Source organism: Trichosurus vulpecula, chromosome 1 (genome assembly GCF_011100635.1).
Source record: "Trichosurus vulpecula isolate mTriVul1 chromosome 1, mTriVul1.pri, whole genome shotgun sequence".
Lineage (NCBI taxonomy): Eukaryota > Metazoa > Chordata > Mammalia > Diprotodontia > Phalangeridae > Trichosurus > Trichosurus vulpecula.
Window position 1 is genome coordinate 14,327,151 of NC_050573.1, and position 27,608 is coordinate 14,354,758.

The 27,608-nt window shown below is 46.6% G+C and overlaps 1 protein-coding gene across 3 annotated transcripts; it reads right to left on the bottom strand.

Annotated features, from left to right (window-relative positions):
* Positions 1-12: 12 nt before the first annotated feature.
* Positions 13-26,231, bottom strand: LOC118858441 (SEC14-like protein 2). 3 transcript variants are annotated; one of them, XM_036768967.1, is made up of 12 exons: positions 26,178-26,231; positions 23,574-23,649; positions 16,839-16,882; positions 15,543-15,602; positions 15,221-15,409; positions 12,133-12,228; positions 10,989-11,049; positions 10,542-10,625; positions 5,343-5,449; positions 5,118-5,257; positions 4,819-4,988; positions 13-125 (listed from the first exon to the last, which is right to left on the bottom strand). In XM_036768967.1, the coding sequence occupies exons 1-12, from the start codon at positions 26,229-26,231 to the stop codon at positions 13-15; spliced, it is 1,194 nt and encodes a 397-aa protein (XP_036624862.1). The 3 variants fall into 3 exon arrangements, with proteins under 3 accessions (XP_036624862.1, XP_036624869.1, XP_036624874.1); XM_036768974.1 differs by lacking the exons at positions 15,221-15,409; positions 15,543-15,602; XM_036768979.1 differs by lacking the exons at positions 4,819-4,988; positions 23,574-23,649; positions 26,178-26,231 and having other exon boundaries at positions 110-125; positions 16,839-16,850.
* Positions 26,232-27,608: the final 1,377 nt, after the last annotated feature.

Consider the following 27,608-nt stretch of genomic DNA (forward strand, 5'->3'; position numbering starts at 1 on the left):
GGTCAGACTTGCCTACAGTTTCTGGATCTTCTCTTCAAAGGTTTTGTCAGGGAGTAAAACTTCCACTGTGTAGCTGACCTTCTTGGAGTGGACCAAACTGTAGGTGTTGTCAAACCTCAGGACATCTGCAAGGGACAGACAGACGAACAGACACACAGAGAGGTCTACCTTCTGCAGCTCCCCACTGTCCACTGAATTAGGCCTAAGGTTCTGACTGGCATTCAAGGACTGGCCCTAGCTGCCTCAACCTACCTGCCAAGCTCTATTTCACAGTACTCCCCTTGGAGCATTTCATGGAGAAGGGGTCGATCAGGGGACCCCTGACCATTTGAGGAAATTACAGAATGAAAGGGGCAGATAGTGGAGACAATGAGGTGTAAAGATTTTGCCTCTTTCACATGCCGAGGTGCTGTTTTCATAACTTTCAAATTGTATAAAACCTTGAGTGGCTCATGCCCAGTGAACCAATTCACAGACTCTAGAGGGTACGATGCTGACAGAGGCCCATTTGCACTTTGTAAAGGATTTTCTCCTTACAGACTTGAATGAGTCAATGCAGAGAAGTGCTTCTACTTCTTAGCCACGTCAGAATGTGTGAAGAATGTCCTTCATGAAGTTGATTGAGTTATAAGTTATAAGCCATTAGATGGCTGAAGGATCAGCCATGCCTCTGACGTGGCCTTAAAAGGTACAAACCAGGTCTGAGAAAGTTATCTCTGACAGGTGAAAAGAAAGCTAGCTATGGGGGAAGCTTTCTGCTTCTCTCTTCTTTCTCCATAGCCCATTTTCCAGAGGATACCAATGAAATTTCTTTGTCTTCCTCCCCCATGCCCATTAGTAATGAGGTCTCACAATAGAGCAATTTAAAAAAACCAACCCAAGAATCTATTAGGCATCTACTATGTGCCAGGCATATAAAAATATTTCATTTAATCTTCAGAACAACTCTGGGACCTAAATACTAATATAATCTATACTTTACAGTTGAGGAAACTAAGGCAAATAAAGTTGAAGCAACTAGCTGCTGGATTCTCCCTTTAAGAGATGCCATCCCCAGAAGAAAACAGGCGCAGAGAATGTATCTTCAGAATACAAAGAGTATTAAGTACAGAGTATCAAGAAGGAAAGATAAGGAGCCTAAAGACATTTGGAGTACTTCAGGGCTGGTAGTATGAGTTGCCTTCACCCTGCATTTCCTCTGTGAGTGCCTTTCCACTCCAATACACTATATATATATATATATATATATATATATATATATATATATATATATATATGTATATGTGATTACTCTTTTTGTTGTGCATATGTGTGGGAGGGGATGTTGGGACATTTGAGGTTTATGGGAGGGAGGTGCTTTGTAACCACTATCCATGCCATGCCTTTTCAATAAATGTCTTTGCTTTGAGCTAATTTTTTCAACTAGCTATCAACGGTAAATACATACCAGTGGGGGTTCATGAGTTACAGTTTTAGTAATATGAACCTACAAGGCACCTTGAATCTGGGATGGTCATCACCGGAGTGACCCAAACTGCAAGTGCCATTTGGTGGGAGGGGAGGTAGTCCCTAGGGGTCACTACACCTATGTCCCAACCAAATAAGACTAGGCACTAGTCCTTGCCCTTCAGCCCTCCTCCACCTCTGGGCCTTTGTTCATACTGACCTCTATACCTATGATGGCTAGATATCCCCGCCACCACTCATCTCCGTATGGTAAAGTCTCTCTTCCTACAAGGCCCAACACAGGTACCCCCAGGAGACAGAAATCTCTTCCTGGATGGGGGGCACTAAAGGGAAGGGAAGGAGAATACTTAATCCGCACCAGGCATGGATTGGTGGACACAGAGGACATAGAAGGTAACTCCACCATTAAAGCTCGAGGCTGGGGAAGGAGTACTCAAAGAAAGGGGAGATGAGGGAGAAAACAGCAGCAGAGATGGCCCCAGGGCAGAGTCCCAGGTGCAAGCTGGCCTTCACCTCCCCTGGGGGGTACTTCCTCACACTAGAATAAGGCAGGGACAAACCACAGAAACTGAGTCACAGAAGAAACCCCAGGCCATCTAGTCCAATTCATACACAGAAGAATCCTCATAACATAACCAACAAGTAGCTATTAAACCTCAGCCTGAAGACTGCCTAGTGAGGGGGACCCACCCCATCCCATGGGAGTCCATGCCACGTGGGGCAGCTCTCATCCTGAGGAAGTTTGTCCTGGCCCCAAGCTTAAATTGGGCACTTTGTGCCTTCTTTTTCTTGCTCCTGGTTCTGCCTCCTGGGGCCACCCAGAACAAACCCTCTCCCATGTGATAGCCCTTTAAACACCAGAACAGCTGTGCTGTTCCCCACCCCTACTCCTGAGCTCTCCTCCTGGCTGACCACGCCCAGTTCCTTCAACTGATCTTCATGTGGCATAGAGAGCCCTTGGACATCCTCCTCTGGACACTCTCCAGACAGTCAATGTCCATCTTAAACTGTGGTGCCCAGGACTGAGCCCACTAATTTAGATGCAGTGTGACAAGGGTAAGAAGGGTGGGACTATTGCCTCTTTATTCCTTTATGCTACATCTCTCCTTAATGTAGCCCAAGATGGCATTAGTATTTTTAGCAGCCATGCCACTTTGCTGATTCCTAGGAAGCTTGCAGTCCACTGAAACCCACAGATCCTTTTCAGAACAGCTTTTATGTATCCAGGCCTCTCCTAGTTTGTATTTATGAAATTGATACTTTGTATCCAGGTGTAAGACTTTGTTTTTATTCCTCTAACTTGTGCCTTGTTACATTCAGGCCAATGGTCCAGCCTGCCAAGACTCTTGGATCCTAACCCCAGGTATTAGGATCCTTCCTTGCTTCAAGTCATTTGCAAAACTGGTGGCTTCACTCAGGTCAACGATAAAAAAAAAAGTACTGAATACCCTGCGAAGCCCCTACCCCTGGGGCACTCCATGGGAGACCTCCTTCCACGCTAGGGAGGCATCATTAACAACCACGCTTTGGGTTCAGTCATTCAACCTAGACACCCCCAGCCACCCCCACCTGGATTATCCTCTGGGCTACATTCCTCCATTCACTGGAATAGGATAAGATGTTTTATTAGTGAAACTGAGGTAAACTAGAGCCCTAGCATTCCTCTCACTTGCTCCTCCTCTTTTTAACTCTCTACAACTTGGCTTCTGATCTCATCAGTCCATCACATCTGTGCTCTTCAAAGTTGGCTGTGACTCTTAGTTGCCAAATCTAATGGCCTTTCTCCCTCCTCATTTTCCTCACCTTCTCTGCAGCCTTTGGCACTATTGGTCACCCATTTCTCCTCCTTTCTCTCTTCTCCCTAGGATTTCAGGACTCCCCACCCAACTCCTCCCCTGGCTCTCCTCCTACTTCTCTGACTACTCCTTCTCTGTCTCTTTACCTGAACCCTCCTCCAGATCACATCCACTAACTCTAGTTATCCAACAAGGTCCTTCCTGGTCCCTCTTCTCTTTCCCTCTCTTCTACCTCTGATCAGGTCCCATAGGTTCCTGTTATCTCTGTGCCAATGATTCCCTGATCTAAATACCCAGCCCCAGCCTCTCTCCTGACCTCCAGTATCATGCCATCAACTCCCTTTCCAATATCTCCAACTGGTTGCCTCAGAGATATCTCAAACTCAGCATGTCCAAAACTGAACTCATTATCTTTCCCCTTCAGTGCCCCACCCCTTATTACTGTAGAGGACAACACTACCCTCAAGTCCCTGGGATTCACAGTCTAGGGTCATTCTGGACTTCTCACTATATGTCTCCCCTCCCCCCATCTCAGCTGCTGCTAAGGTGATTTCACCTTTGCAACATCTCTCAAATACCCCTCCTCTCTCCTGATGCTGCCATCACTCTGGTGAAGATCCTCACCACCTTACACCTAGACTATTGTGATAGCCTACCAGCTGGTCTCCCTACAACAAGTCTGTGCCTACTCCAGTCCATCCTCCATTCAGATTCCTTACGTGATGGTCTGACCATGTTAGCCCACGATCCACCCCCTCGTCATTAAACTCCAGTGAATCCCTATTCTAGGATCAAAATTAAAACCCTCTGACATTCAAGGCTCTTCCTAACCTAGCCCCCTCCTATCTTTCCAGTCTTCTTACACCTCCTCCTCCCCCCATCCTTTTCCATCTAGTAGCACTGGCCTCCTGGTTGTTCCACAAACAAAACACTCCCTCTGTCTCAGCCCTTGGCCTTCTCTCTAGCTGTCTCCCAAGCCTGGAATGCTCTTCCTCCTCATGGCCCCCTCCTGGCTGCCCTGGCTTCCAAGTCTCAGCTAAATTCCCATCTTCTCCAAGAAGCCTTTGCCCCCCCCCCAATCTTATTTCCTTCCTCCTACTGATTACCCCCAGTTTATTCTGTTTATGGCTGGTTTGTACCAATTAGATTGTGAGCTCCTTGAGGGCAAGGTCTCTCTTTGGCCTTTCTCTGTATCTCTAGTGCTTAGTACAGGACCTGGCTCACAGTAGGTGCTTAATAAATGTTGGTTGATTGACTATTTTAGTAGTCTTGTCCAAAAGGGCAGTAGGGGTGGTTATTCCAGGCTAACTTGTTCTCCATGAGGCCAGGCTCCCTCTTTGTAATCTCCATCTCTCTTTCTGGATATTCACCAACCAGATCTTTAATGATCCTTTCAGAATTTCTTCCAGGAATTGAAGCCAAGCTCTCTGCTTACGGTTTGCAGACTGTCCACCCCCCCCTTTTTTTTTCTTTTTAACAAATCAGGACATTTTCCCTCCTCCTTTCCTCATGCTCCCACTTCCACTTTCCATGATCTTTCAAGTATGTCACTCACAGACTCCTGGTTCGGTGCAGGTGAGTGTCCCATCCTCAGGGACCAGGTGAGAGTTGTACTTCTGGTTAGGCAGCACCTCAATCATATCCTTTGCCCTCTGGTGCTCACCCATCTTTGTCTTTAGGTAAATCCCAACGCCGATGTCCAACCCATCCAACATGAACTGCCATCTGCAGAAGGAGACATGTTGGTTCCTCTTGCCATGTGCTCTACCCTTACTAGGATTCTGTGGCCCAGGCCCCTGCTCACATACACCCACAGCTCCCCTCTAGGGAAGGGGAGAGCAGACAGACCCCTACCTCAAGATGCAGCCTGGGAAGAGGATCTCAGTCTCCACTTGGTGGGAGGACCTCCGATGGACAGACACTGTATGCTCATACTGCATTTTCATCTGGTTCTGTAGGTAGTATTTCTTGGGGACCACACCCCCATATTTAATCTGCCGGAAGAGGACATAATGACCTTTGGCCTGATGGATCTGCCCTCAGCTCCTGCTCCACTGCTGCCTCCTGGGAGTTCCTTACCTTGGTCAGGTATTTGGGGTTCCCATCAGGGTCTATCAGGGTTCCCCCATACTCTACAGGCAACTGGTCAGGGTTGATGAATTTCAACAAATCCTCCTTCCAGTTTGCTGATGGAAGAAAGAGAAGATTCTAGGGTGAGAGGAGGAAGAAATTTCAAGAAGAGATGTGTGACAGGGAGACTGGCCAGTAAGCCCAGTCCTTAGGAGCTGCATGTGTGAATCTGTTGTCCCTAAGGACAACTGAGCTCCATTGTAGAGAACGTGCCTGTAAATGTTGGGGGAATGTGGGTTCTTAGAGTCTTGCTAGAGCTTCTCAGTCAATGGCCCTTTGTAAAAGCTAATTGAATTTAATTGGTTAAATGATGTTGGCATGATGATCATTGGAGTGCAGAGATGGTATAAGAGAGATTGTGACTACACAATGGTGTTTTGTTTTTCAATCCTGTCCAACTCTTCTTGACCCCATTTGGACTTTCCTTGGCAAAGACACTGGAGTGGTTGGCCATTTCCTTTCATGGCTATTCCTCTGCAGATCGGACTCTGTGCTAGAATGGAGATAGCATAGAATGCTGCTGGCTTCTGAACTTCCTCCTTTCTCTGTACACAGCATAGGCCCTCCCTATGCAGGTATACTAGGCCTATGCACAGGTGCCTTTCACTGTTGGCCCTAGATCTGTGGTCCAGAACCAGCTAGTGGGCACTAAGGCTGCTCATCAGCCCCTTTCCCCATCACAGTGCCCTGTGTGGGTCTGAGCACTCATCTGCATAGTCTTTGCCAGAGAGCTGGAGTGGACAACCCAGTGCCCAGTGTCCTCTCTTTGTCCGTCTACCTATTCTGAGTGGGGCTTAATTTGCTGTGATTTTTTTCTTGATTTCTCCATTAGGAGTTGGAGTGGTGCATTTCTAGGCTTATTTGGAGAAGTCTTATGGTGTTTCCTGCTACTCTGCTATCTTGGTCCTGCCTCTTATGTCTGGACAAAATCATCAAAGCCCTTAATAACCTAGCCTTCTTTCCCTTGCCCTGCCGCTTCCCATCTTCTTATACCTTATTCCCCTATATTCTTCTATTTGGTGACACTGGAATCCTTGCTGTTGTTTGTACAAGCCCCTCCATCTCCCAGCTCTGAGCATTGGAGTGGGCACCAAGTGCCTGGAATGCTCTCTCTCCTCGTCTCCACCTCTGGATGTCTCTGGCTTCCTTCAAGTCCCAACCTGAATCCCACCTTCTGCAGGAAGCCTTCTCTAATCTCTCTTAATTCTTGTGCCTTTCTTCTGTTGATTATTTCCTAGTTATCCTGTATATCACTTTTTTTGTTTGTAGCTACTTGCATGTTTTCTCCCCTATTAGATCATGAGCTCCTGAAGGGCAGGGACTGTCTTTTGCCTTTTTTTTACCCCCAGTACTTAGCACAGGGCCTGGCACATAATTAACAAATGTTTATTGACTGACTGAAAAATAAATATGCAGAAATAATATCCCAGGAAAGAAAGTTACCTGTTTCATGAGATCATTGAACACACAGACTTCAGAGACCATCTGGCCTAACCTCCTCATTTTGCAGATAAGAAAACTGAGACCCAGAGAGGTTTCTTTTTCCACTGTGCCCTCTGGAATGCCTGGTATATAGGCATCAAACTTGCTTTCATGTTAAATCTTTTCCTTCTTCATTCCTTCCATTACCTAGCTCCCTCCTGATGACACAGCCTCTCTTTCTAGCCATGGCTGCCCTTTTACTCATTTTCCCCAACTCACTGGTTGAGATGGAGAAATTGGGATACTTGGTCCCCTTTGCTACTTCCAGGGTCTCCCTCTATCTCTATCACTTAGTTGCTTCTCCTTCTTTGAGGTTCACTCAATCCATATCTACTACCCAATCAAAATCATGGTAGCTGCTATGTACAGACCTCCAGGTGACTCCCCTTCTTTTCTAAGTGAGTTCAGGGATGCCCTGGTCTTTCTTTCCTCCTCAGCTCCTGTTGGTTGTGGGCACTTATATTGGTTTCAGTTCCAGGCCACAGGAGAGAACTCAAGGAGGATCTGAGGCCAGAGGCACCATCACCCATACCTCAGGGCCAGAAGTGATTACAAAAAATAAGCTGCTACAGATAAAAAAATGAACAGGCAAAGTAGGAAGAATCTAACGATAGAGAATTACTATGGGAATAGAGGAGACTAGGGTTCATCTTCAGAGGAGAATACTGAAGCAAAGAAATCCTCTTCTACCCAAAAGAGCAATATCAAATGGTCATCTGCCCAAAAATAATTCATAAAAGAACTTTAAAGAGACTAAAAATCAAATGAGAGAGATTGAGGAAAAACTAAAAAAATAAGAACAATCCAAGAAAAATGAGAAGATTATGAAAAAGTCAACCACTTAGAAAAGGAGAACCAGAATCTTAAGGAAGAAAATGACTCTGTGCAAATCAGAATTGGGCAAAGGGAAGCTAGTGAAGTTATAAAAGATCAAGAAAAAATCAAACAAAATACAATGAAAAAATAGAAAAGAATGTGAAACATCTCATAAGAAAAACCACCGATCTGGAGAACAGATCAAGAAGAGAAAACATTAGAATAATTGGACTGCCCAAAAGCTATGGTCCAAAAAAGAATCTTGATTCAATAATACAAGAAATAATTAAAGAAAATTGCCCTGAAGCATTAGAACAAGAGGGGGAAGTAGAAATAGAAAAAATCCACAAATCACCACCTGAAAGAGATCCTACAAGGAAAACCCACAGGAATATCATAGTCAAGTTCTGAAATCCCCAGCTCAAAGATAAAATATTACGAGCCATGACAAAGAAAAACAATTTAAATATGGCGGTGCCCCAATTAGAATCACAAAAGACCTAGCAGTGGCAACACTAAAAGACCACTGGTCTTGGAATAATATATATCAAAGAGCAAATGAACTGGGCTTCTGGCCAAAAAAAATCCTACCCAGCAAAACTAAGCATGATCCTGAATGGGAAAATGAATATTTAATGAATTGTCAGACTTTCAGGATTTTGTTTAAAAAAAAAAAAGAACCTGAACTCAATAGAAGATTTGACATACAAGAGCCAAGAGAAATATAAGGTACATACCAAAGACAAATTGTAAAGGGCTCAGGACAGACTGTTAACCTTTTATGTATGTAAAATGTAAAATGTAAAAAGAAAGCCTAAGAGTCTTATTAGTACTTGGGTAGTTCGTAAGAAAGATGGGGGTAGACCTGAGTAGGATATTATTTTTAAAAGTAAAACCATTTAGGAAAAGCTTAAAAAAAGTAATTATCTTTTACAAATGAGGTGTGAGAGGAAGAATTGACACAGAGGAATTAGATGGGGGAGGGAGGCTAGTAGTTCAGGAAAACTACTTTCAGTGAGGATGGATTCAAGAGGGAACAATACATATATACCTAGAAGGGCATAAAAGTCTTCTAAATTCAGAGAGAAATAAAATATTAAGGGGATGGGGGGGAGAGGATAAGGGAGGGCTCTCTAGAGGGGAAGGTGAGGGAATAAGTCAAAGGGGGGTATAGAAGGGCATTTAGATTAATAGGAATGGGAAGATAAGGGAGGGATCCATGGAAGGGGGTAGGCTAAGTAATAGGAGGGCAAAGTAGTGGGTAGAAGTGAAGTAGAAGAGTCAGGAGGGATAGGAAATAAGAGATATGCACAAACATAAAATAAAGGTCAGGAGTAGAATTTGTTAGGGAAAAAGGAGCAGGGATGGTAATCATAATCTTGGACAAAGTTAAGGCTCAGATAGATTTGATCAAAAGAGAAAAATAGAGAAACTACACTGTGTCAGCCATATTTATCAATGTTGTTTTGGACTATTTAAAACAACTTGATGGGAATATTGCTGTGGTAGACTTGGAAAAATATGCAAAGACTTGGACTTATGAAGAGGTTATCTACCCTCAGTGAAACAGAGCATAAGTAAGTACAGTATGGTCTTCCATAGATGCATGTAAATGTACATGTCTATAAACGGCTATGATTATCTATATCTAAGTATATGTATGTGTAAATGTCTGGATGTGTTCATGCATATATGTATATCTTTGTGTGTATATGTCCATACACATCTACATGTATGCATGTGTATATGTATGTGTACATATGTATGTGTGTATATATATATGTATATATCTGCACTTAATTGTGCCTTCAGGGGATGGGGTGGGAGGAAGGAGGCAAAAAAAGAACAAAGTAAAAAGTTCACAGCAGAGAACAAAAGAAAACTTACAAGGAAGCAAAGAAAAGATGAACACCTCTCAACTGAATGTGTAGTATTTATTATATAGACTTTCTCGAAATGGGAATTTATTGCTGTATATTTTGAATCCTCTCACACATTCTGCTTTACACATGGCAATGCTTTTTTCCCCTTTTCTTGTTTTGTATTTAAGTTTAAAATAAAAAAAATACAACAGAAAAAAAGAAATGACAAGTAGGATGACTTTAGAAAAACCTGGGAAGATTTATATGAACTGATGTAAAGTGAAATGAGCGCATCCAGGAAAACACAGTGTTCAGAGTAATAGTAATATTATATGATGATCAGCTGTGAAAGACTTAGCTATTCTGATCAATAAAATAATCCAAGACAACTCTAAAGGATGCATGATGAAAAATGCAATTCATTTTCAGAGAGAAAGGCATTTTTAAACTTTACTTTTCTTGGTTTTTTCTGTTTTCTTTTACAACATAGCTAACAGGGAAATATGTTTTGCATGATTTCACATACATAGCTGATATCAAATTGCTTGCCTTCTCAAAGAGAGAGATGGGGAGAGAAGGAGGGAGGTAGGGAAGTTGGAACTCAAAATTTTAAATTATGAAGGTTGAAATTTTTTACATGCAACTGGGAAATATTTAATGAAATAAATAAAATAGACAGTTCTTAAAAGACTTTACACTTTAGTGGGATCTGGAAGAACTTGGGTTTTATCATTATAGTCAGAGGGAGACATGAAAGTCAGACATCAGGGGGTGGAGTCACAAATCAGCATAAGATAAATCCACCCAGTCAGGTTCAGTAACACCTAAGCTTTCTTCCCAAATTCTTAACTAAACTTTTCCAAGTCTGGCTTGACCCACCGCTATTTCATCTAGTCAAAAATCACCTAAATAGTGATCTCTAACTTACATTCTTCACCCACTCATAACACCCCCTTGAGAGAAGCTGGGAGGATCAAGACTCACTCACCTCCCAGAACCACAATCTTTTTGCGTGTCTCCTCTGAAATGAAGGCTTTGACCACGTTGTAGGCTACAGGGAACAGTTTAGGAGCTGAAAGAGACAGAGCTACCTTGAGATTAGGGACAGAAAGAGCAGATGATTCTGCACAAGGTCAGGGCAGCTCTGGCTCAACACAAAGCCAGCTAGCACCAGCTCTGGGGTAGAAGTGACTCATGTCATTGGCCATTGCCCTTGGGAACTCGACCATCCTAGTCCTGGTGTCTGGGGCTCCCTTGAAGGGTGTGAGTCTAAAATAAAATCCTTTAGGCATTTTGATGCCAAACTCTAATGGGGGGATCATTCCCATCATTTGCTGAGCCCTGGCAAAGTCCAGCAGGTGCCCCCATGCATTGACCCCAGGCCCTTCTTTCCCTCTCACCCATTCCATCCCAGCCCCTGCCATTGATGACTTACCTTTCACTACAATAAGATTCTTGACAGTCTCAGGGAAATTGTTCTCAAGTACAGAGAAAAACTGCAAAGCCAAGAGAAGCCTGCTGATGGCCTTCTTCATCTCAGCCAGTGCTCACCTCCCTGAGACCTCTGGGACACTGCCCCAGGAAGCTCAGAAGAACTCCCCTCTCCAGGGCTCTTCAGTGCTCCCACTGAGGACCCACTGCTCTCAGTGCCTGGGCTGTCACTGTCTGGACATCACTACCCAGTCTACTGCTGCCCCAGCCTCTAGGGCTGAGAAGGAGGCCATGACATCACAGGAATTGGAGCTGGAAAGGCCCTTGAAGCTCAAGACCTTATTTTTATAGATGCCACAACAGACCCAGGAACATTAAAGAGGTTGACCAAGGTCATTCAGAATCAGACGCTTCTTTGGGTGGTGAGTTTCCCAGGTAGCGTCTGGGACCTCAGGGCCCTTTAACCCAACCTGTACCCAAACAAGAGTCCCCCCAATAACATCCCTGACAAGTGATTGTCTAGCCTCTGCTGGATGGGGAACTCACTACCTGCCAAGGCATCCCTCTCCTCCTTTGGACAGCTCTCATTGTTAGGAAGTTTCCTCTTACATCAAGCCTAAGTTATGTGTTGTTTTTTTGGTGATTTCCAGTAATGAATAGCAAAGCTGGATCTAGAATATTCAATTTCAACTACCACTGCAGTGGTCTTTCTTCCACGTCCTGTGAGATCCCAAAAGGAGGATCCTTAGAGACCATGAGATTACAGGATTCAGAAATGGAAGGGACCATTCCCTCCCTTTTACAGATCAGTAAACTGAGGCCCACAGAGGTTAGGTAGGTGATTTACAAAGGTCTGGGCCTTGACCTCAAGTCTTGTAACCCCCAATTTGGTGTTCTTTCTGCTAAACCAGAGCACCTCTGCCCCTCCCCCACCCCTGGATCCCTTCCCCAGAAAACTTCAGCCTGATATTCTGGGATGTAGAATTTTTGAGCCAGTCTCATTGTGCTGTGGGCTCAGAATCCCGGTCCCCAGCTTCACCACAGGCATGAAGGGAAAGACCCTCTGCTTTGGGGGCATGGCTGCCTCCAGCTGCGCCCCCAAACACCAAGTAGTCTCTCCCTCCCATAAGTACCCATTCCGTCCTCACCTCCTGGTAGACTTCTGTAGCTGGCTTCCAAAAGTGCTTCAGGCCCAAGTGCTCCAGATCAAATATGATAATGAAAGTTTCAATCTTCCTTCCCAGCTGTACAGACAAAGAGACAGGTCAGTTAATCTACGAGGGCAGGTGACTGGCTGTTTATCATCCAACCAGCGGTGCCTACATTCATGAGATTCAGAGCTGGAGTGGGGCACCGTGGAGGCCACCCAGTAAGAAGGTCATACATTCACTAAGTTAGCATTGGAAAGGACCATTCAGTTCCCTTATTTGGGGATCAGGAATCTGGGGCCTGGTGAGCTTCAGAGGGGCTAAGTGATACAGTGGGCAGATCTATGGGCCTCACGAGAATCAGGTGGCTCCAAATCACTTCCCTCTGGGCCTCGTGAGTAAAGAGAGGCAGTTAGACTCAGTTTCCTCAAAGGTACCTTTCAGATCTAAGCTGAAGCTCCTGCAAGTGACTTGTCTGATGGGGTTAATAAAGCACATGAACAGCCAGTTATCTAGTCCTGTGAGCTGGGGGTCATGACTGAGGTGGTGAAGCTTTTGTTCAGTCTTTTCAATCATGTTCGGCTCTTCATGACCACACTTTGGGATTTTCCTGGCAGACATACTAGATTGGCTTGCCACTTCCTTCTCCAGACCATTTTACAGATGAGGAAACTGAGGCACACAAGGTCAAGTGGCTTGCCCAGGGCCACACAGCTAATAAGTGTCTGAGGCCGGATTTGAATTCATGAAGCTGAGTCTTCCTGATTCCAAGCCTACTGCTCTATTCCCTGTACCCTCTGGCTGCCCTGGGCTAAAGCTAGCCTATGGGAAATGGCAGCTGGAGCTAGTGGGTGAAGGATTTTGCATTTTTAAAAATCATTTTGAGTATATACCAAATCGTGTCTTCTAAATCGTACTAAACCTGGGGGCCAGTGGGACAAGGGAATTGGAACCAGTGAAAGCAGCAAGCTAATGGTGGGTAGCTGCAGTGCCATCTGGTGGCCAACCTGTATATTATACCCCCTCAGAGGGCTAAGTAATAGATGCTTTCTCTGGAATAGCAGAGGAGAAGAGAAGAGACTGAGATGGTCACAGTTGTCACCCACGGCACCTATCAGCACTGTAGCCAATTCTAATATCCCTGCCCCAATTGGGAAAAATATTTATGAAGCAATGACTTGCATGAGTCAGGGCTAGGAGCTGTAAGGAATATAAGACACAGATCCCACTCTCCTGAAGATTAAACTGTCACTGCCCTGCTCAATAACCCTCGAAGGCTCCCTGCTGTCTCTTGGATTAAGAAACAAAGCTCAGCCTGGGATTCAAGGTCTTCCAGGATCTGGCTCTAACCTTGCCAACCTTAGCTCCTCCTGTTCTGTTCCAGGCACACTGCATCACCCTACTTATATCCTCTGTCCCAAATATTTCCTCTCCCACCTCTGGGACTTTGCTCACGCCACCCCCAGGCCTGCAACTGTTTTCCTCTCCCATTTTCCATCTGCTGAAATCTCACTCTTCCTTCAGGCTGGGGTCAGGTCCTAAGTCCTCCCTGGAAGGAAGTCCTGCTTCCTGAAATGCCACAGAGCTGTCTAGAACACTCCTTGGGTTATACTGAAAATCTAGCTGCCAGCCTCATCACTTGATGGAAGCCACTCTATCTGAGTGCCTGAGGCTTCTCAACTACTAAAGCCATTGGTCTCTCCAACAGTGCTCAGCATTGTTTACGACCCTCTCCTCCTCCCTGAACCCTCCTAGATGTTCCTACCTAGTCTGATTGCTCCTGGATTATCTCCTGGAGAGATAATCATCCCTGCCCCACCTCCTGTGGTTTGAAGGACACCAGAACTAGGTTTCAGGTCCCCTTTTCTGCCTATGTTCTTTCTCTAGTGACCTCATCAGCTCCCATGGGCTCAGCTTCACCTCTGTCTCTTAGACTGTAAGCTCCTTAGGACAGGGATTGTTACCATTTTGTATCTGTATTACCCGTGGTTAACGCAGTGCCTGGCACAGAGCAAACACTTAATAAATGGTCGTCAACTGACTGACTTCCAGTCTCCCAGATGTGTTTGCTCAGGATCACACAGCTACAAAATTGCCTAGCCAGAATGTTGAAACAATCATGTTGATTCTGTGCCTTTTTTGAATCGATCCTATTTCTAATGAATTGATCTTGTCCTGGAACTGCCTAAGTCATGTTACCCATTCATCTTGTCCTCTAAGTGCCTAAGTGATCTTACCCATTCATCTTGTCCTGTAAGTGCCTAAGTGATCTTACCCATTCATCTTGTCATGTAAGTACCCATTCTCTTAACTTAATTTAGAAGTTGAGGTAACTGCCGAAATCCAGGTTTCCAGTTAATTACTGCTCTATTGTTTTGTCAAGGAAATCTGTTACCCCTGAAGGATGCAGGTGGGCACCAGGGAGCATGGTCTAGCCTCTTTACAATACCAAGCTAGCCTTCAAAGATGTCGGGTTTGCCCTCTGTCCTTGCAGAGGAAGCTGGACTCAAACAACGAATGTTTCTTACTCCCAGGACGGAAGAAGGAGCTGCTGCTTGTCCTCATCCCCAGTTTCCATACAGTAACATTTTCTCCCATCTAGGATGCCAGTCTTCCTATTTTCAGTACTCCCCCAAACTATAAAACATGCTGTTAATTCCATAATTGAATCATTGCTTTGCTGGGAAGCTCAGATTCTATTTATCAGAAAATTCACACTTCACTAATAAATTGATTGTGCTTGGAACTTGGTGCCTCAGTCTACCGTCCTTTTGTAAACTGTTACAATACAAACCCAGTTCATCTGCCTTCAAACCCAGAATTTTTTCCAGGTGGGTGCCCTGCCTACCACACCATGGTCATAGAAGGCAAAAATGTATTCAAAGATATGCCCCTTCAAGCTGTTGCCTTTGAACCATCTGAGAGCTGTCTTACTCAAGAAAGCTCACGAGGGGCATGATGAGGAGCTACAGTCCCAGGATCAATGGGCCAAGGCACAGGGATTTCCTTCTCTCTCTCTCCTCTCAGGACACCCCTTCCCCAACCCTCTTTCAACCTTTCCCACGGTCTTCCCCCCTCCCTCTCTCACCTTCTCACTCTGTAGTTCACATTCCTGAAGGAGGAACGCCAAGATCTGGATGCGTTTCCTGACCATTTCTGATTTGCTGCTGGATAGAAGCAGCCCTTTGGGATCCAGGCAGCCAATGGGATCCAACCACACGGGGCAGCTCTCTTGGTCATAACCACTCAAGCCTCCTGTGTCATATAACTGAAGGACCTAGGCACAGAGAAAACAGCCTCAATGGCCCTCAAAGGCTCTGAGGTCAAGACTGCTCATGGTACAGACCAGGCAGCCAGGACCCAAAGGACAGCCAGGCAGCCTGGAGTCTGGGGCTCTAATCCAAGCTCACCTCAGAGGGCTGCCAGTTCATGATGTTTGCCAGGTCCTCTTCCTTCCGGAATACTATGTGCTACCAAGAGAAATGAGACAGTACCAAGCCAGGACTTCCCCCCGTTCAGGCAGCCCCAGAATCAGATACAAAGGGCAGAGCTCAGGACAGAAAGTCAGAGCTGGGGGGACCTTGAAACAAAGCATGTCAGAGCTGGGAGAGATCTCCAAAAAGGACTCAAGAACATGGGATGTCAGGGCTGGGAGAAACCTTTGAACCTAGACTGTCAAAGCTAGAAGAGACCTTAGAACCTGGAATGTCAGAAGTAGGAAGGATATTGGAAAAGGACTGTAGAACAGAAGATGGGAATTCCAAAGGACTCAAGATGAAAAACTCTCTCTCACCTCCACAGTGGGAAGGGGTAAATCTGAGTGGAAATTGAAGTGGACTTTTTAAAAAGAACTTCCTTTACTTTTCTTGGCTTTTTTCTCTTTCTTCAACATGGCTACTACGGAAATATATTTTGTATTATTTCCCATGTATAATTGATATCATATTACTAGCCTTCTTAATGATTTGTCTCCTAAATAACAGGGATTGGAGGGAGAGAATTTGGAACTCACAATTTTAAAAATGAATGTTAAAAATAAATAATAAAATCATTTTCCCTCAGTGGATATAAGATGTCCGAGTGGACCTTTGAACCTAGAACATCAGATATGGAAGGCAGTTAATTCAACTCCTTCCTGGTACAGTTGGGAAAACTGAGGCCCTTGAGGGGAAGTGCCTTTCCCAAGGTCACATGGCTAGGAACCAGTGGAGCAATGATTCCAACCCAGGTCCTTTGATACCAAATCCAGTGCTCTTTCTAATGCATGTGGATCATTCAGTCCAACCACCTCATATTACAGATGAGGCAGCCAAGACTGAGATGTGTGGCCAAGGTCAAAAAATGGGTAGGCAGCAGATTTGAACCTGTCCTTCCAGACTCCCATTCGAGGGCTCCTTCCATGCCCCTTGCCTCCTTCCCCTTGGTGTGTTAGGTCTCACACCAATGCCCAGGCTCAGGCTACTAAGAACCATCCTGGGCACCCCCTAACTGTTACTTGGGTCTCTTCCCCTCCTAATAGGAGGTCTGGCAGCAGGAGGAAAGATTCAAGAGCCCTTGGAAGGTCTCTAGTGGAACAGGAATTTAGGCTGAGGCTAGAAGGGAAAGAGAGATGGAGGAAAGGGGAAAACTCAGCAAGAGGCTTTGAGAAGGCCTAGGATCTGCTGCCCTAGCCTGGGGTCCAAGAGAGTAAAGGGCTGGGGGCTCACCTTCCGCAGCATGGCCTCAGATTTCTGCAGGTCAAAACTTCGAGCTGCAAAAGAGCTAGGATTAGGCTGGGGCCTGGGGCAGGCCCTCTCTGGGCAGGGTCCTTCTCCCCTCCTGCTCAGGGAGACCCAGGCCCGACCCAGGCCCAGCCCAGGCCCAGTTTCTCCACCAATACCTCAGTATATCCCACTCCTCACCCGATGAAGCCGGAAGTGAAAGGAGGTCTTTAAGGAATGCTGGGAGCCCTCAATTATGGGAAATTGGGGCACAGGTAAGTACCTAGATTTTTACATGGGTTAGAGTGAGGCTGAAGCAAAGTCTACTGAGTTTCCCCAAAGGAAGAGAGCCTTGCCTGGCTGTCAAAGTTCCTCCAAAGGCAATGACTATGGGGGGAGAGGGGCATAGGTGACTGTTCTCTTTTCTCCAGTCTCCATTCCCCATCATTTTGCCACCCAGATCCTAAGGCTATGCCCTGGAGTAATAGTTACCAAACTTCTTGGTCTCAGGACCCCTTTAAACTCCTAACAATTATTGGGGGACACCAAAAGAGCTTTTGTTTATGTGATTTATATCTATCAATATTTACCATATTAGAACTTTTAAACATCTACATATTACAGTGAAAATAGTTTTCATCGTGGACACCTTGAAGTGGTTTTCTGGACCCTAGGGTTGCTCTGGACGTTCCAACCCTTTCATCTCTGGAAGTTTATCCTGGGGCCTCACTGTTCTGATTGGTCAGTGCCTCACCTGCCTCTCTGTTTCAGGCAGGTCCCAGGCATTCTTCACTGCCCTCCCAACCCCTGGTTCTCTTCTCACTAGTCACCCACCTTGCCATGATGTATATGACATATCCTCCTTTCTTCCTTGCTCCTTCCCACCTCATCCCAGTTCTGGAACCATGATCAAATCAGCTGTGCCACTGCTCCTGGATAGGGCAAGTCAGTTTTCTCCCCTATTGTCCTATTCACCATCCTTCTAACTTTCCAGACCAAAGTGCCCCTCCTAAGTCATCACTTTCCTATGCTTACTGTTTCTTCCATTACAATGTAACCTCCTTGAGGGCAGAGGATACATTTGCTTTTTTTTAAATGCCTGGACCTTAGTGTAGTGCTTGGTACCTAAGAGAAGCCTAATAAGTGCCTTTTCATTCAGTCCTTCATTTTCTGGCTTCTCTCTTTCAAACCACCAGTCTCTAGTAGTCATATCTACATGGGCGCATGGGCGCATTCTTAGCCTGAGCATGCTCATCACTGAGCTGATTAGTGACAGTCCTACTGTGTGCTGTTTCTGAAGTGATGCTTCTGTTATCCAGACATGTGTGGGAGCTGTCTCTGCAATCCAATAAACATTTAGAAGACCCTACTATGTGCCAGGCTAATAATGGTTGCCAAGATGAAAATATCATCCTCCAAAATATGGAGCAACCAACAATTATGATTTCGCCAACTACAAGAAACTGGCTGCTAGAGTGGAATTAGGAGTACCTCGGGGCACACTCAGAGTTTGTGAGAAGGCAGGAAAGGCCAGGCTGACACAGTCTGAGCTGTATCCTCTATTAAGAGAGACCAGTTTCCCAAGACTTCAGAGGAAAAGAGTAAGGCTCTTACAGGGAAAACTCTCTGAGGAGGGCTAGGGAACTGCAAGGAAGGCAACAGGAAGAAAGAAAGAGAAAGAATTCCGATGAGGAGAGAGGCATTTCCACCAAAGGGACCAATGTGGCTGCAGAGGGAACTCAGCCCACTGAGATTTCTACAAGGCCTGGAAGCAAGGGCAGTAATAGAAGGCAAATACAAAAATAGTGGCAGTATAAGAATGATGTTAGTAGTGTTAAAAAATCAGAACCATTTTATGCTGGCAAGGAATGCTAAGGACAAGGAAGATTTTTTTAAAGCAATACTTGGAGGGGAGAAGTTCAAAAAAGTGACAGATCCACTGCTTGGGGTGGGTGGGACAGGGATAACCTATGACAGAGAGAATGATACTTCTTATATCTCATTTTCCTTCTTTTTTCTCTTCCTTGCGGTGGAAAGGACAGACCAGGGTGGTCAATAGAGAACTGAAGAAAATTGTCAGGCAGCCCCCGATGAGAAGTTAGCTCCTGGTGACTTTGTGTCTCCCGGCACAGACGGCCACCATCTTCAGATACTGAAAGAGTGGGCATCTGGGGTGGCTGGGCCGTGTGTCAGTGATCTATCTCAATGAGCATTGATGCTCCTGTGAGTCCAGCAGCCCAAACATCCTGGCACAATCTTGGGCATTCCAGAAACAAGGAGGTGATACTCCCCACATACTCCACCTAGTTAGGTCCACACTGGAAGGATTGTGCCACACTCTGGGTAGCACAGCTTGGGAAAGACATCAGTAAGCTAGAGAGAGGGTATCCACAGGAGAACAGCCCAGACGGGGAAGCACTTTTGAGGTTCTTTTGAAGGAGCTGGGCATATTTACCCTGGAAAAGAGAGGACTGGGGGGACATGATCACTGTGTTTAAGTATGTGAAAGGCTGTCATGTGCGAGATTGGATTTGTTTTGTTTGGCCCTAGAAGACAGAAGCAGAAGCTGTCAGTCAGCCACTAAGCATTTATTAAGCACCTACTATGTGCCAGGTACTACTGTGCTACATGCCAAGGCTACATGGAAAGGCAAAAGACCATTCTTGCCCTGAAGGAGCTCTAATGGGGAAGACAACACACAAACACAACCACACAAACATGCTATAAACACTACCAGAGCGAGGGCTCAGGAAAGGCTTCTTCCTACAGAAGGTGAGCTTTTAGCAATGAGTGGGATTGGCAAAGAGATCAACTGAAGCTTGGTGTCAGGAAGACAACCCAACCAGAGTGGGCCCCGAGCTGCCCAGAGAGGGGGCAGGCTCCCCCACACCAGAGCTCCTCAGACAAAGGCTGGATGAGCCCTTTCCAGATACGTGGTAGGGGACTTTCTTGGCTGGGTCTGAGTACAAACAGACGGCCTCTGAGGGTCCACGTAACCCTGAAATGCTGAGACTCTGAGGTCTGCAAAGGCCTTTAGATGGAGTATTTTACTTTCTGCTCACTCCAGCCCTGTGAGGGAGGTGCTACCAGTGGTATTCTCCTCATTTGCAGATGAGATAGCCAAGGCCAGCAGAGGTAGGTGAGTAACCCAAGGTCACACAGCTATGGAGTCTTCAAGGCAGGATTTGAGTGGGTGGGACACTGATTCTTCCCCCTCCACTGGGGTGCCTGTCATTCTAGCAAGATCCTGATGTCCCCTGGAGCTCCAGCTTTGAGCCTCAGCTTCGTCATCTGTAAAATGGGGATATTTATGCCTGCACTCCCTACCTCCCAGAGCTGGGCTTGGCAAACATCCAAAGATGGCAGAACTGAAGGTGATTGGAGTTTTTTTTATCTGGATTTAGGATCTGAAACAGTGTGGGAGACCTCCCAGCCTGGAAACTCCCTCCACCAGTGCAGATGGGCAGCTCCTCCTTAACTTCTAGTAACAGAGACTTGCCTCAGTATTAATATTACTACTGCTACTGCTGCTACAACTACTACTACCGGACAAGTCACTTAAATTCCATCTGCCTCACTTTCTTCAACTGTAAATGGGATAATAATAGCACCTGGCTCACAGCTTGTGCAGAGGGTCAAATGAGATAATTGTAAAGCACTTAGTCCACTGTCTGACACACAGTAGGCGCTTAATAAATGCTTGTTGCTCACTCTGTCCTCAGTTTCTTCATCTAGAACACAAGGGCATGCAGAAGGCAGCCCATGATGTGCCCACCTCCTACAGGTTAAGGGGTATTCACTGGATTGGTGCAGGCTGCTCAAGCTCCCCTAGGTTATGTCCAGCCCCTCCATCCTGCCATCCACAACAGGTAAGGAGGGGACATAATCCCCATCCAGTCGTGCCTGTGGCAGCTTTCATTCTGCCCCCTTCATGACAGGCCACTGGTCAGACACAGTGGTATGAGAAGCAACATCCCCATTTCACAGAGAAGGAAAGTGATGAGAAGAGAGGAGAAAGTCCAGCCCAGCCGGGAAGCAATGTGGTCAGAACTCAGTTGGAGGCCCCTCTCCACTGGCATGCTGCCTCTTTCCCTTGACCTTGACTTGACCATGCCTGTCCTGGGCATCCCCAGGACTCTAGTCCCCATGTCTGACCCAGGCCACAGTCAAAGGAGAGACACACCCAGATATGCTGGAGCCTCTGGAGCATCAACCACATCCTGTCTCACCTGAGGCCATTCTGTCATTAACTGGGCCAAATAACCTTCCAATCCTACTTAATCTTGATAACTGGGCTTAATCTTCTTGTAACTGGGACAGTGCTCTGGAATTGGGATAAAGGGTGATCCAGAGACCACAGCAAAAAGAACCTGGATGTTTCAGAATCCCTAAAAAGAGGGAGAGAGGGGGCCAAGCTCTGTGCCAACAGTTCTTTAGAACACTCTGCCCATGGCTCTCTCCCAGCCTGGCTTTCACAGACAAGAATTCCCAGGCCTTCTAGTCTGACCCAGGCTTGCACAATAAACCCGTCCAAAACCCTCCCAATCATTGGTCACCCAGTCTGTGCTTGGAGACTTCCAGTGAGGGGAAAGCCATGACCTCCAAGGCTCCCGATTGTACTGTGGGACAGCTTTCATTATGGTGGAATTCTGCTCCTGACATCAAGTCCCAACCACTCCTTGGCAGCTTCCTCTCTCCCTCTCATTGTGCCCCCTGAAGGCAAGCAGAACAAGGCCTTCTTGTGTCTGGTAACTCTTCCAGGTTCTGAAGACATTCATCCTATCTCCCTAGCCCCAGCCTTCTCCTCTCCAGGCCCAACATGGGGTACACTTAATGCCTTTCCCCATCCCTGCTCTTGGATGCACCTTTAGTTGGTCAAAGCCCTTCCTAAACCAGAAGTGAACAGTAACCTGAACACGGGATCTGAGTAAGGGCCTTCAGGGCAGGGATGGTCTTCTGCCTCTTTGCATCTCCAGAGCTTGGCCCAGTACCTGACAAAATATTGAATGAATGAAAAACTAATCACCTCCTTTTTTTCCTGGATGATATATCTCTCTTATTGCACCCCCAAATCAACTTCTCTTTCCAGCTTGGCCACTTGCCTCCCCCATCCTGTACTTCAGACATTGGCTTTTTGAACCCAACTGTGAGACTTTACATTTATCCCTACTGGACGTCATCCGATTAGATTCAGCCCAATGCTCTAGACTAGTCTACCAAGATCTGTATGGATCCTGGCTCTGCTATCCAGTGTGCTAATGATCCCTCTGCACACAGAACACCCTTTTAAGTTTCCTCTGCATTATTACCATTTTCTCTGTCTCTTTCTTAAGCCTAGACAATCAACCAAACAATAGATCAAGCCCTGGTGTGTGGTGTTTGTACTGAAAATTTAACAATCAGTTCTGGTGGTTCACATAATATAAACTCTTGTTTGTACTAACTTTCTAGATACCACTTTCCTATATTCCTGAATGGAGGCCTTTGCTTCAACCAAAGCCTTGAGAACAAATAGTATAGCAGCCCTTCTCTAGTTTTAGTCAGTCTCAGGTCCTTTGATAACCACTGCTTTGTATTATGGTTTGAGGCCTAAAAGTGCTATTTCCCCCTTGGAACTATCTCTTTGCATCATGTCCCTTGCTAGTCTAAATCTTCTGTTTCTCCAAATGAATTTTGCATTCTTTTATTTCATCTATAACGTTTCCTTTGGATAGTTTAATTGGCACAGCTTTTGATCAAAATGGAGAGAAACCTAAGCATATCAATTGGCGTAGTATTGAGGTTGTAAATTAACTTTGGAAGAACCGTCACTTTTATGATATTGACACAGGCCAGCTATAGGCACTAAATATTCCTTTAGCCACTTCAGCTGTTCTTTGTTTCTTCAAGGAGTATTTGTAATTGAATCTATACAAGGATGTTGTGTATCCTACTAGACTGATGCCCAAATACATTTTGTAGTGTTTTTAACGGGATTTCCCTTTTTCTTATCATTATATTAAAAGGCTATTGGTTTTTGTGGGTTTATTTTGTAGCCTGCAAATTTGCTAAAGCTATTAATTATCTCAGTATCTTTATTGATTCCCTAAGCTTTTCTAAGTAAACTGTTGCCAGGCAATTAAGACAATTTTATTTGTGTGTGTCTTTGCTTTTTAGAAAGCTTTCTTGTAAGCATCCGATGAGGGGACTTTTGCTCTCATAACCCTTCTGTCTCTTTTTTTCATTTTATTGGATTGTTTAGTCCTTTCACGTTTAAGGTTATGAGAACTAGATTTATATTTTCTTCCATTTGGTTCTTTTTTTTTTAAGGAATTAAGACTTGTTCCTATTTTTCTTTAAAGACACTACTTTCAATTAATTTAAAGTGAGATGACCAGAGGTCTAACGCCAGTTCAGACACTTGGGTGACCTTGGGCAGGTCAAAAATTCAAAATATTAAGAGGGAAGAGAGAGCCTGGAAACTCACTTTTCCCATCTGCAAAATGGGAATAATTCTCTCTCCCCCTCCTACCTAGCTCTCAGGGTGGTTGTGAGGATCAAAGGGGATGATTTCCATCATGAAAACAATCACAACAGCTCCCATTCTGGCTGTATTTTAATATTCAGAAGACACTTTCTGCACAAGCCCCTGGGAGGCAGGTAAGTAGGGGATGATTCAGATCTTATCATCACTGCCCTTCCCAGACCCTACCCCCAGCCAGGCTATGTCTCCAACCCTTCCTACCCCTTCCTCCCCCTCACCTCGGAGCCAGCGAAGAAGGAAGTAGTCATCAGTGTTGGGCAGGTCAGCCAGCACATCCTGGGTGTTTTTTCGGAACTGTGGAGAGTTAACTGTGTCAAGATCGCTGGCCCCAATCCCTGGGGCTTGGACTCCTGCCTTGGGGCCATTAGTCAACTCACTTCAATTCAACTCAGTGGCAAAGAACAGTGAAGGAAGTGCTGGTATTGAACCCAGTGAAGACAAGATCGGGAGGTGGGGAGGGGGAGGGGAGGATGACGGCTGTCTTCACAGGGCTCTGCCTCGTGGGAGAGGGGTTAGATGAGCCTGCTTCGGCTCAGCCCCAGAAGGCGGGACCAGGAGCAATAAGTGAAGGTACAAAGAGGCCAATTTTGCCTCAGTGCCTTCAAGCTAGGACTGAGTAACCACTTCGATGACACCCTGTATGTGTACTTTCTGTATATGTACATGTTGTCCCCTTTAAAGAGTGTGAGCCGTAGTCATGCCCCAGATTTAGAGCTTCAGGGGACCTCATAGACAGCATCAAGTCCAGACCTTTCATTTTACAGATAAGGAAACTGAGGCAAACTGAGGCCAGTGAGCCTCCCAGGGCCACACAGCTAGGAAGTGTCTGAGGCAGAATCTGAACTCCCATATTCCTGTGTCTAGGTTGTGTGCACTCTCTGCTGCGCCTGACTTGAGGGCAGGAACTGGGTCATTTCTGGCTGTGTATCCCCAGCACCAAACACAGGGCTGCCAGAGATGTTTAACAAAGGCTGCTGGCTGATTGGTTGACTGATGTCTAGGGCGGATTCTTGCAGAGGCCTCTGGTCCCCTCCAGCTCTACAATTCTGTGACTTACCCAGCACCACTCAGCTAGTAAGTGGTAAAGCTGGGGCTTACATCATGACCTTTGGACTCCATGACCAGCCAGCATCTGGTCCTTCAGGCCTTCATGTATGTAAACTGATTTAAAAACACAGGCTAGGACACATGACATAGAGTGACCCCTAAAGAGCCATTCTCTCCTTCCCACACAGATGGGTCACACCGAGGCTTAGTCACTCAGCTCATTGGGGTCCACCTGGACCCTGGGCTCCAGAGCAGAGGGCTAAGCCAGGAAACTGAGAAAATATCCAAGGAGCCCAGGCAAGCTTGCATCTCAGCCTCCCACTCCTTCCCCCATCCCCTCCCTTATTCACTTCCTAGGGAAATTCATCACTAATAATAGCCTTTATAGATAATCAATGGGGCCTTAGGGACCACTGGGGTCAGAGCTACCATTATAGACTGGAAAGCCGAGGCCCTGTAAGCAGACCCTCCAAGGAGCAGGAGGAGCAAGGTTAACTTGCTTCCTCCAGGTCATAAGGCCAATACATAGCAGAGCAGGGATGCACATCAGGTCCCTTTGCCCCAAATCCCAGAGGTCTCTGCTCTAGGTCATAGAGATTACAAAACCCAGGTGAGAGGTGATGAACAGGGCCCAAAAAGTGATGAATGAGCGGAGTGGAATGAACAGAGTGATGTAAGAGCTAAGTGAGGGAAGGTTCTTGAGGCCTTTGGGGAGGCTCCTGCAGTCCATCCTCTATAGATAGCAGGAATAGGGGGAGCCCTGAGCATGGTGACAGAAGAGCTGAGCTCACACCTGGACCCAGACCCTGCTTACTGTGAGAACACCCTGAGCATCCTGTAGGAGGCCTTGGGGCTGTACTCCAAGCCTCCCAAACTCAATGGGTCCTCTCCAAAGTGGGGTTCCAGCAGCAGGGATTCTGAGAGCCCTTACGGCAGCCTCGAAGCCAAGGTGAGGCATCTGAGGAGAACACTGACTAAAAACAAATTTATGTAGATTAACTTTCCTTTGGTTCTGGGACCAGTAAAGATGGACAGCCCCTAGACCCCAGTGATATCCACGGAAGCGGGTGCTACTTGTGGGGGGACACCTGGGGGAAGTTTTCTGGAGACTAGATTGAGAGCTGGAAGCTCAATGAGTCCAAATTCCTCCACCACCGCCAGGCCACTCCCTCTTACTGTTTTGTACAGGAGAATGAGCTGTCCAACCCAGGTCTGGCCATGGGAGGACATGCTGCCCCATGGACTTTCTGCCCCCAAGGGAGGGAGACAGCCCCCACAGCCACCACAGCCTCCCTGAATCCAGCCCTTTTTGAGCCCCCGGCCTGGGATGATGAGGCAACATGATAGGGCCCATTGAAAAGGCAGTGGTTCTGAAGTCAGAGGCCTGCCCCTGACACTACCCAAGGGACTCTGAGCAAAGCATTTAATCTCCCTGGGCTTCAGCTGGAGTCTGGAGTCCCTTCTAGGTCTGAGGCTATGAACAAAGGAGGGAAGCAGGAGCATGAAATTCTAGCTGGAATGGGCCTTAGAGCACATTCTAGACCAACCCCGATTTGAACAGAGAGGGAAACTGAGGCCAGAGAGGGGAAGTGGCTTCCTCCAGTCACACAGCTTCCCAGAAGCAAAGGCAGGATTCACACCCAACTCCTCTGACCCTAGCTTTAGGACTCTGCTCTGCACAAGCTGGAGAGAGGGAGATGGAGACAGGATGGGGCTGGAGCCTGCTTCAGAGGAAAGGGAGGGTGGGGAGGCTCAGGATGGGGGACAGGGCTCACCTGGGCCAGCGCCTGCTCCTGCTGAGGGCTCAGGTTCCCAACTTGGCCGCTCATGGTGCTTGTAGGGAGATGCCTCTCCTCTGTGCCTCCAGGACAGCCTTTTCTCTGGGTGGGAAGTGTGGGAGATTGGGGTTTAGGGTGTGGCCTAAGGGGTGGGGAGGTGCAAGGGAGCCCTTGGGCCAGCCTGCACTGGCACCTCTGGGTGCCAGCTGAGCCGCCTTTGTGCCAGTCAGCCCCTTGGTGCCTCCGCCCAGCTCTTTGGGCAGCCAGGGTACACACTGAGGTGTCCAACTCTTTACAGGCTTTGCAGTCTGTTCACCTCAGAACAAAAGGCACAGAGGTCTCCCAGCAGCCTCAGCTTCCCCATCTGTCAAAGGGAGCTTGAAAATTGCAAATACAAAAATTATTATCATCAGACCTCTAGGAGATAAGAGTCCTGAACATAGAACCTGGGCTGGAGTCTTGACTTTTACAATCCATGTGGTCCTGGGCAAGTCACTGATGCTCTCCCAGCCTCAGTTTCCACATCTGTAAAATTGGAACATTATTAGCACTTACTTCCCGGGGTTGTGAGAATGGAACGAGCTCACATAGGTGAAGTGCTTTGCAAACTTTCAGGTGCTGTATTAAGTTAGCTGTGTGACCTTGGGCAAGTCACTTAACTGTTTGCCTTGGTTTCCTCGTCTGTAAAATGGCAAACCACTCCAGTCTTTCTGCCAAGAAAACCCCAAATGGGGTCACGGAGAGCCAGACATGACTGAGAAATGTTAAACAACAACAAAGCCTCCCCCTGGGGTAGTAGTTCTGTCCCCTGGGGACAAACAAAACACAGCTAATCCCTCTTCTCAGACCTGAGGACAACATTCTCATCCACTCTGAGTCTTCTCGGCAGGCTGAATGTCTCTGCTTCCTTCCCCTTGATCCTTCTGGATCATGGACTGAATCAAGGCCCTTTCCCACCCTGGCTGCCTTGCTCTGGATGCTCTCCAGATTGTCAATGTCCTTCCTAAACAGGAGTGCCCATAAGCGAACCCAGTCCCCCAATGGGTTAGAGTCAGGGCCTCCTCCCCAGCCCTGGCCTCGGCCTCCCTCCACGCAGCCTCTGACATCCTCCATGGCCTTAGCAGCCACATGGCTCTGAATCTAACTGATCTTGTGGTCCCCCTTTTAGAGGGGCCATTACTGAGTCCTAGAAAACCCTAGGCCTGGGCCTCCCACCTGAAATCCTTGACCCAGGAGTGAGGCCTTCCTCTGTGGGTGGAAGCCCTCCTCAGGTTCCTTTTCTCTGGCCTTGGGAGGATGAAGAAACATTCCAGGTGAAAGGTTGTCACTTGCCTTGGAGGTGTCCCACTCCTCCACACCGAAAATAGGCCAGGGCAGGCGTCCATAACCTAATGGACCTCCTATGGCCAGGCTAGAGCACTGGGAACA

Excerpts from the sequence above, each read along its gene's own strand:
- LOC118858441 (XM_036768967.1), bottom strand. The coding sequence starts at position 26,231 with ATGAGCGGCCAAGTTGGGAACCTGAGCCCTCAGCAGGAGCAGGCGCTG. Across the intron at positions 23,650-26,177 it reads AGGAGCAGGCGCTGGCCCAG|TTCCGAAAAAACACCCAGGA; the intron begins GTGAGCCCTGTC and ends AACTCTCCACAG. Across the intron at positions 10,626-10,988 it reads GAATCTTATTGTAGTGAAAG|CTCCTAAACTGTTCCCTGTA; the intron begins GTAAGTCATCAA and ends TGTCTCTTTCAG.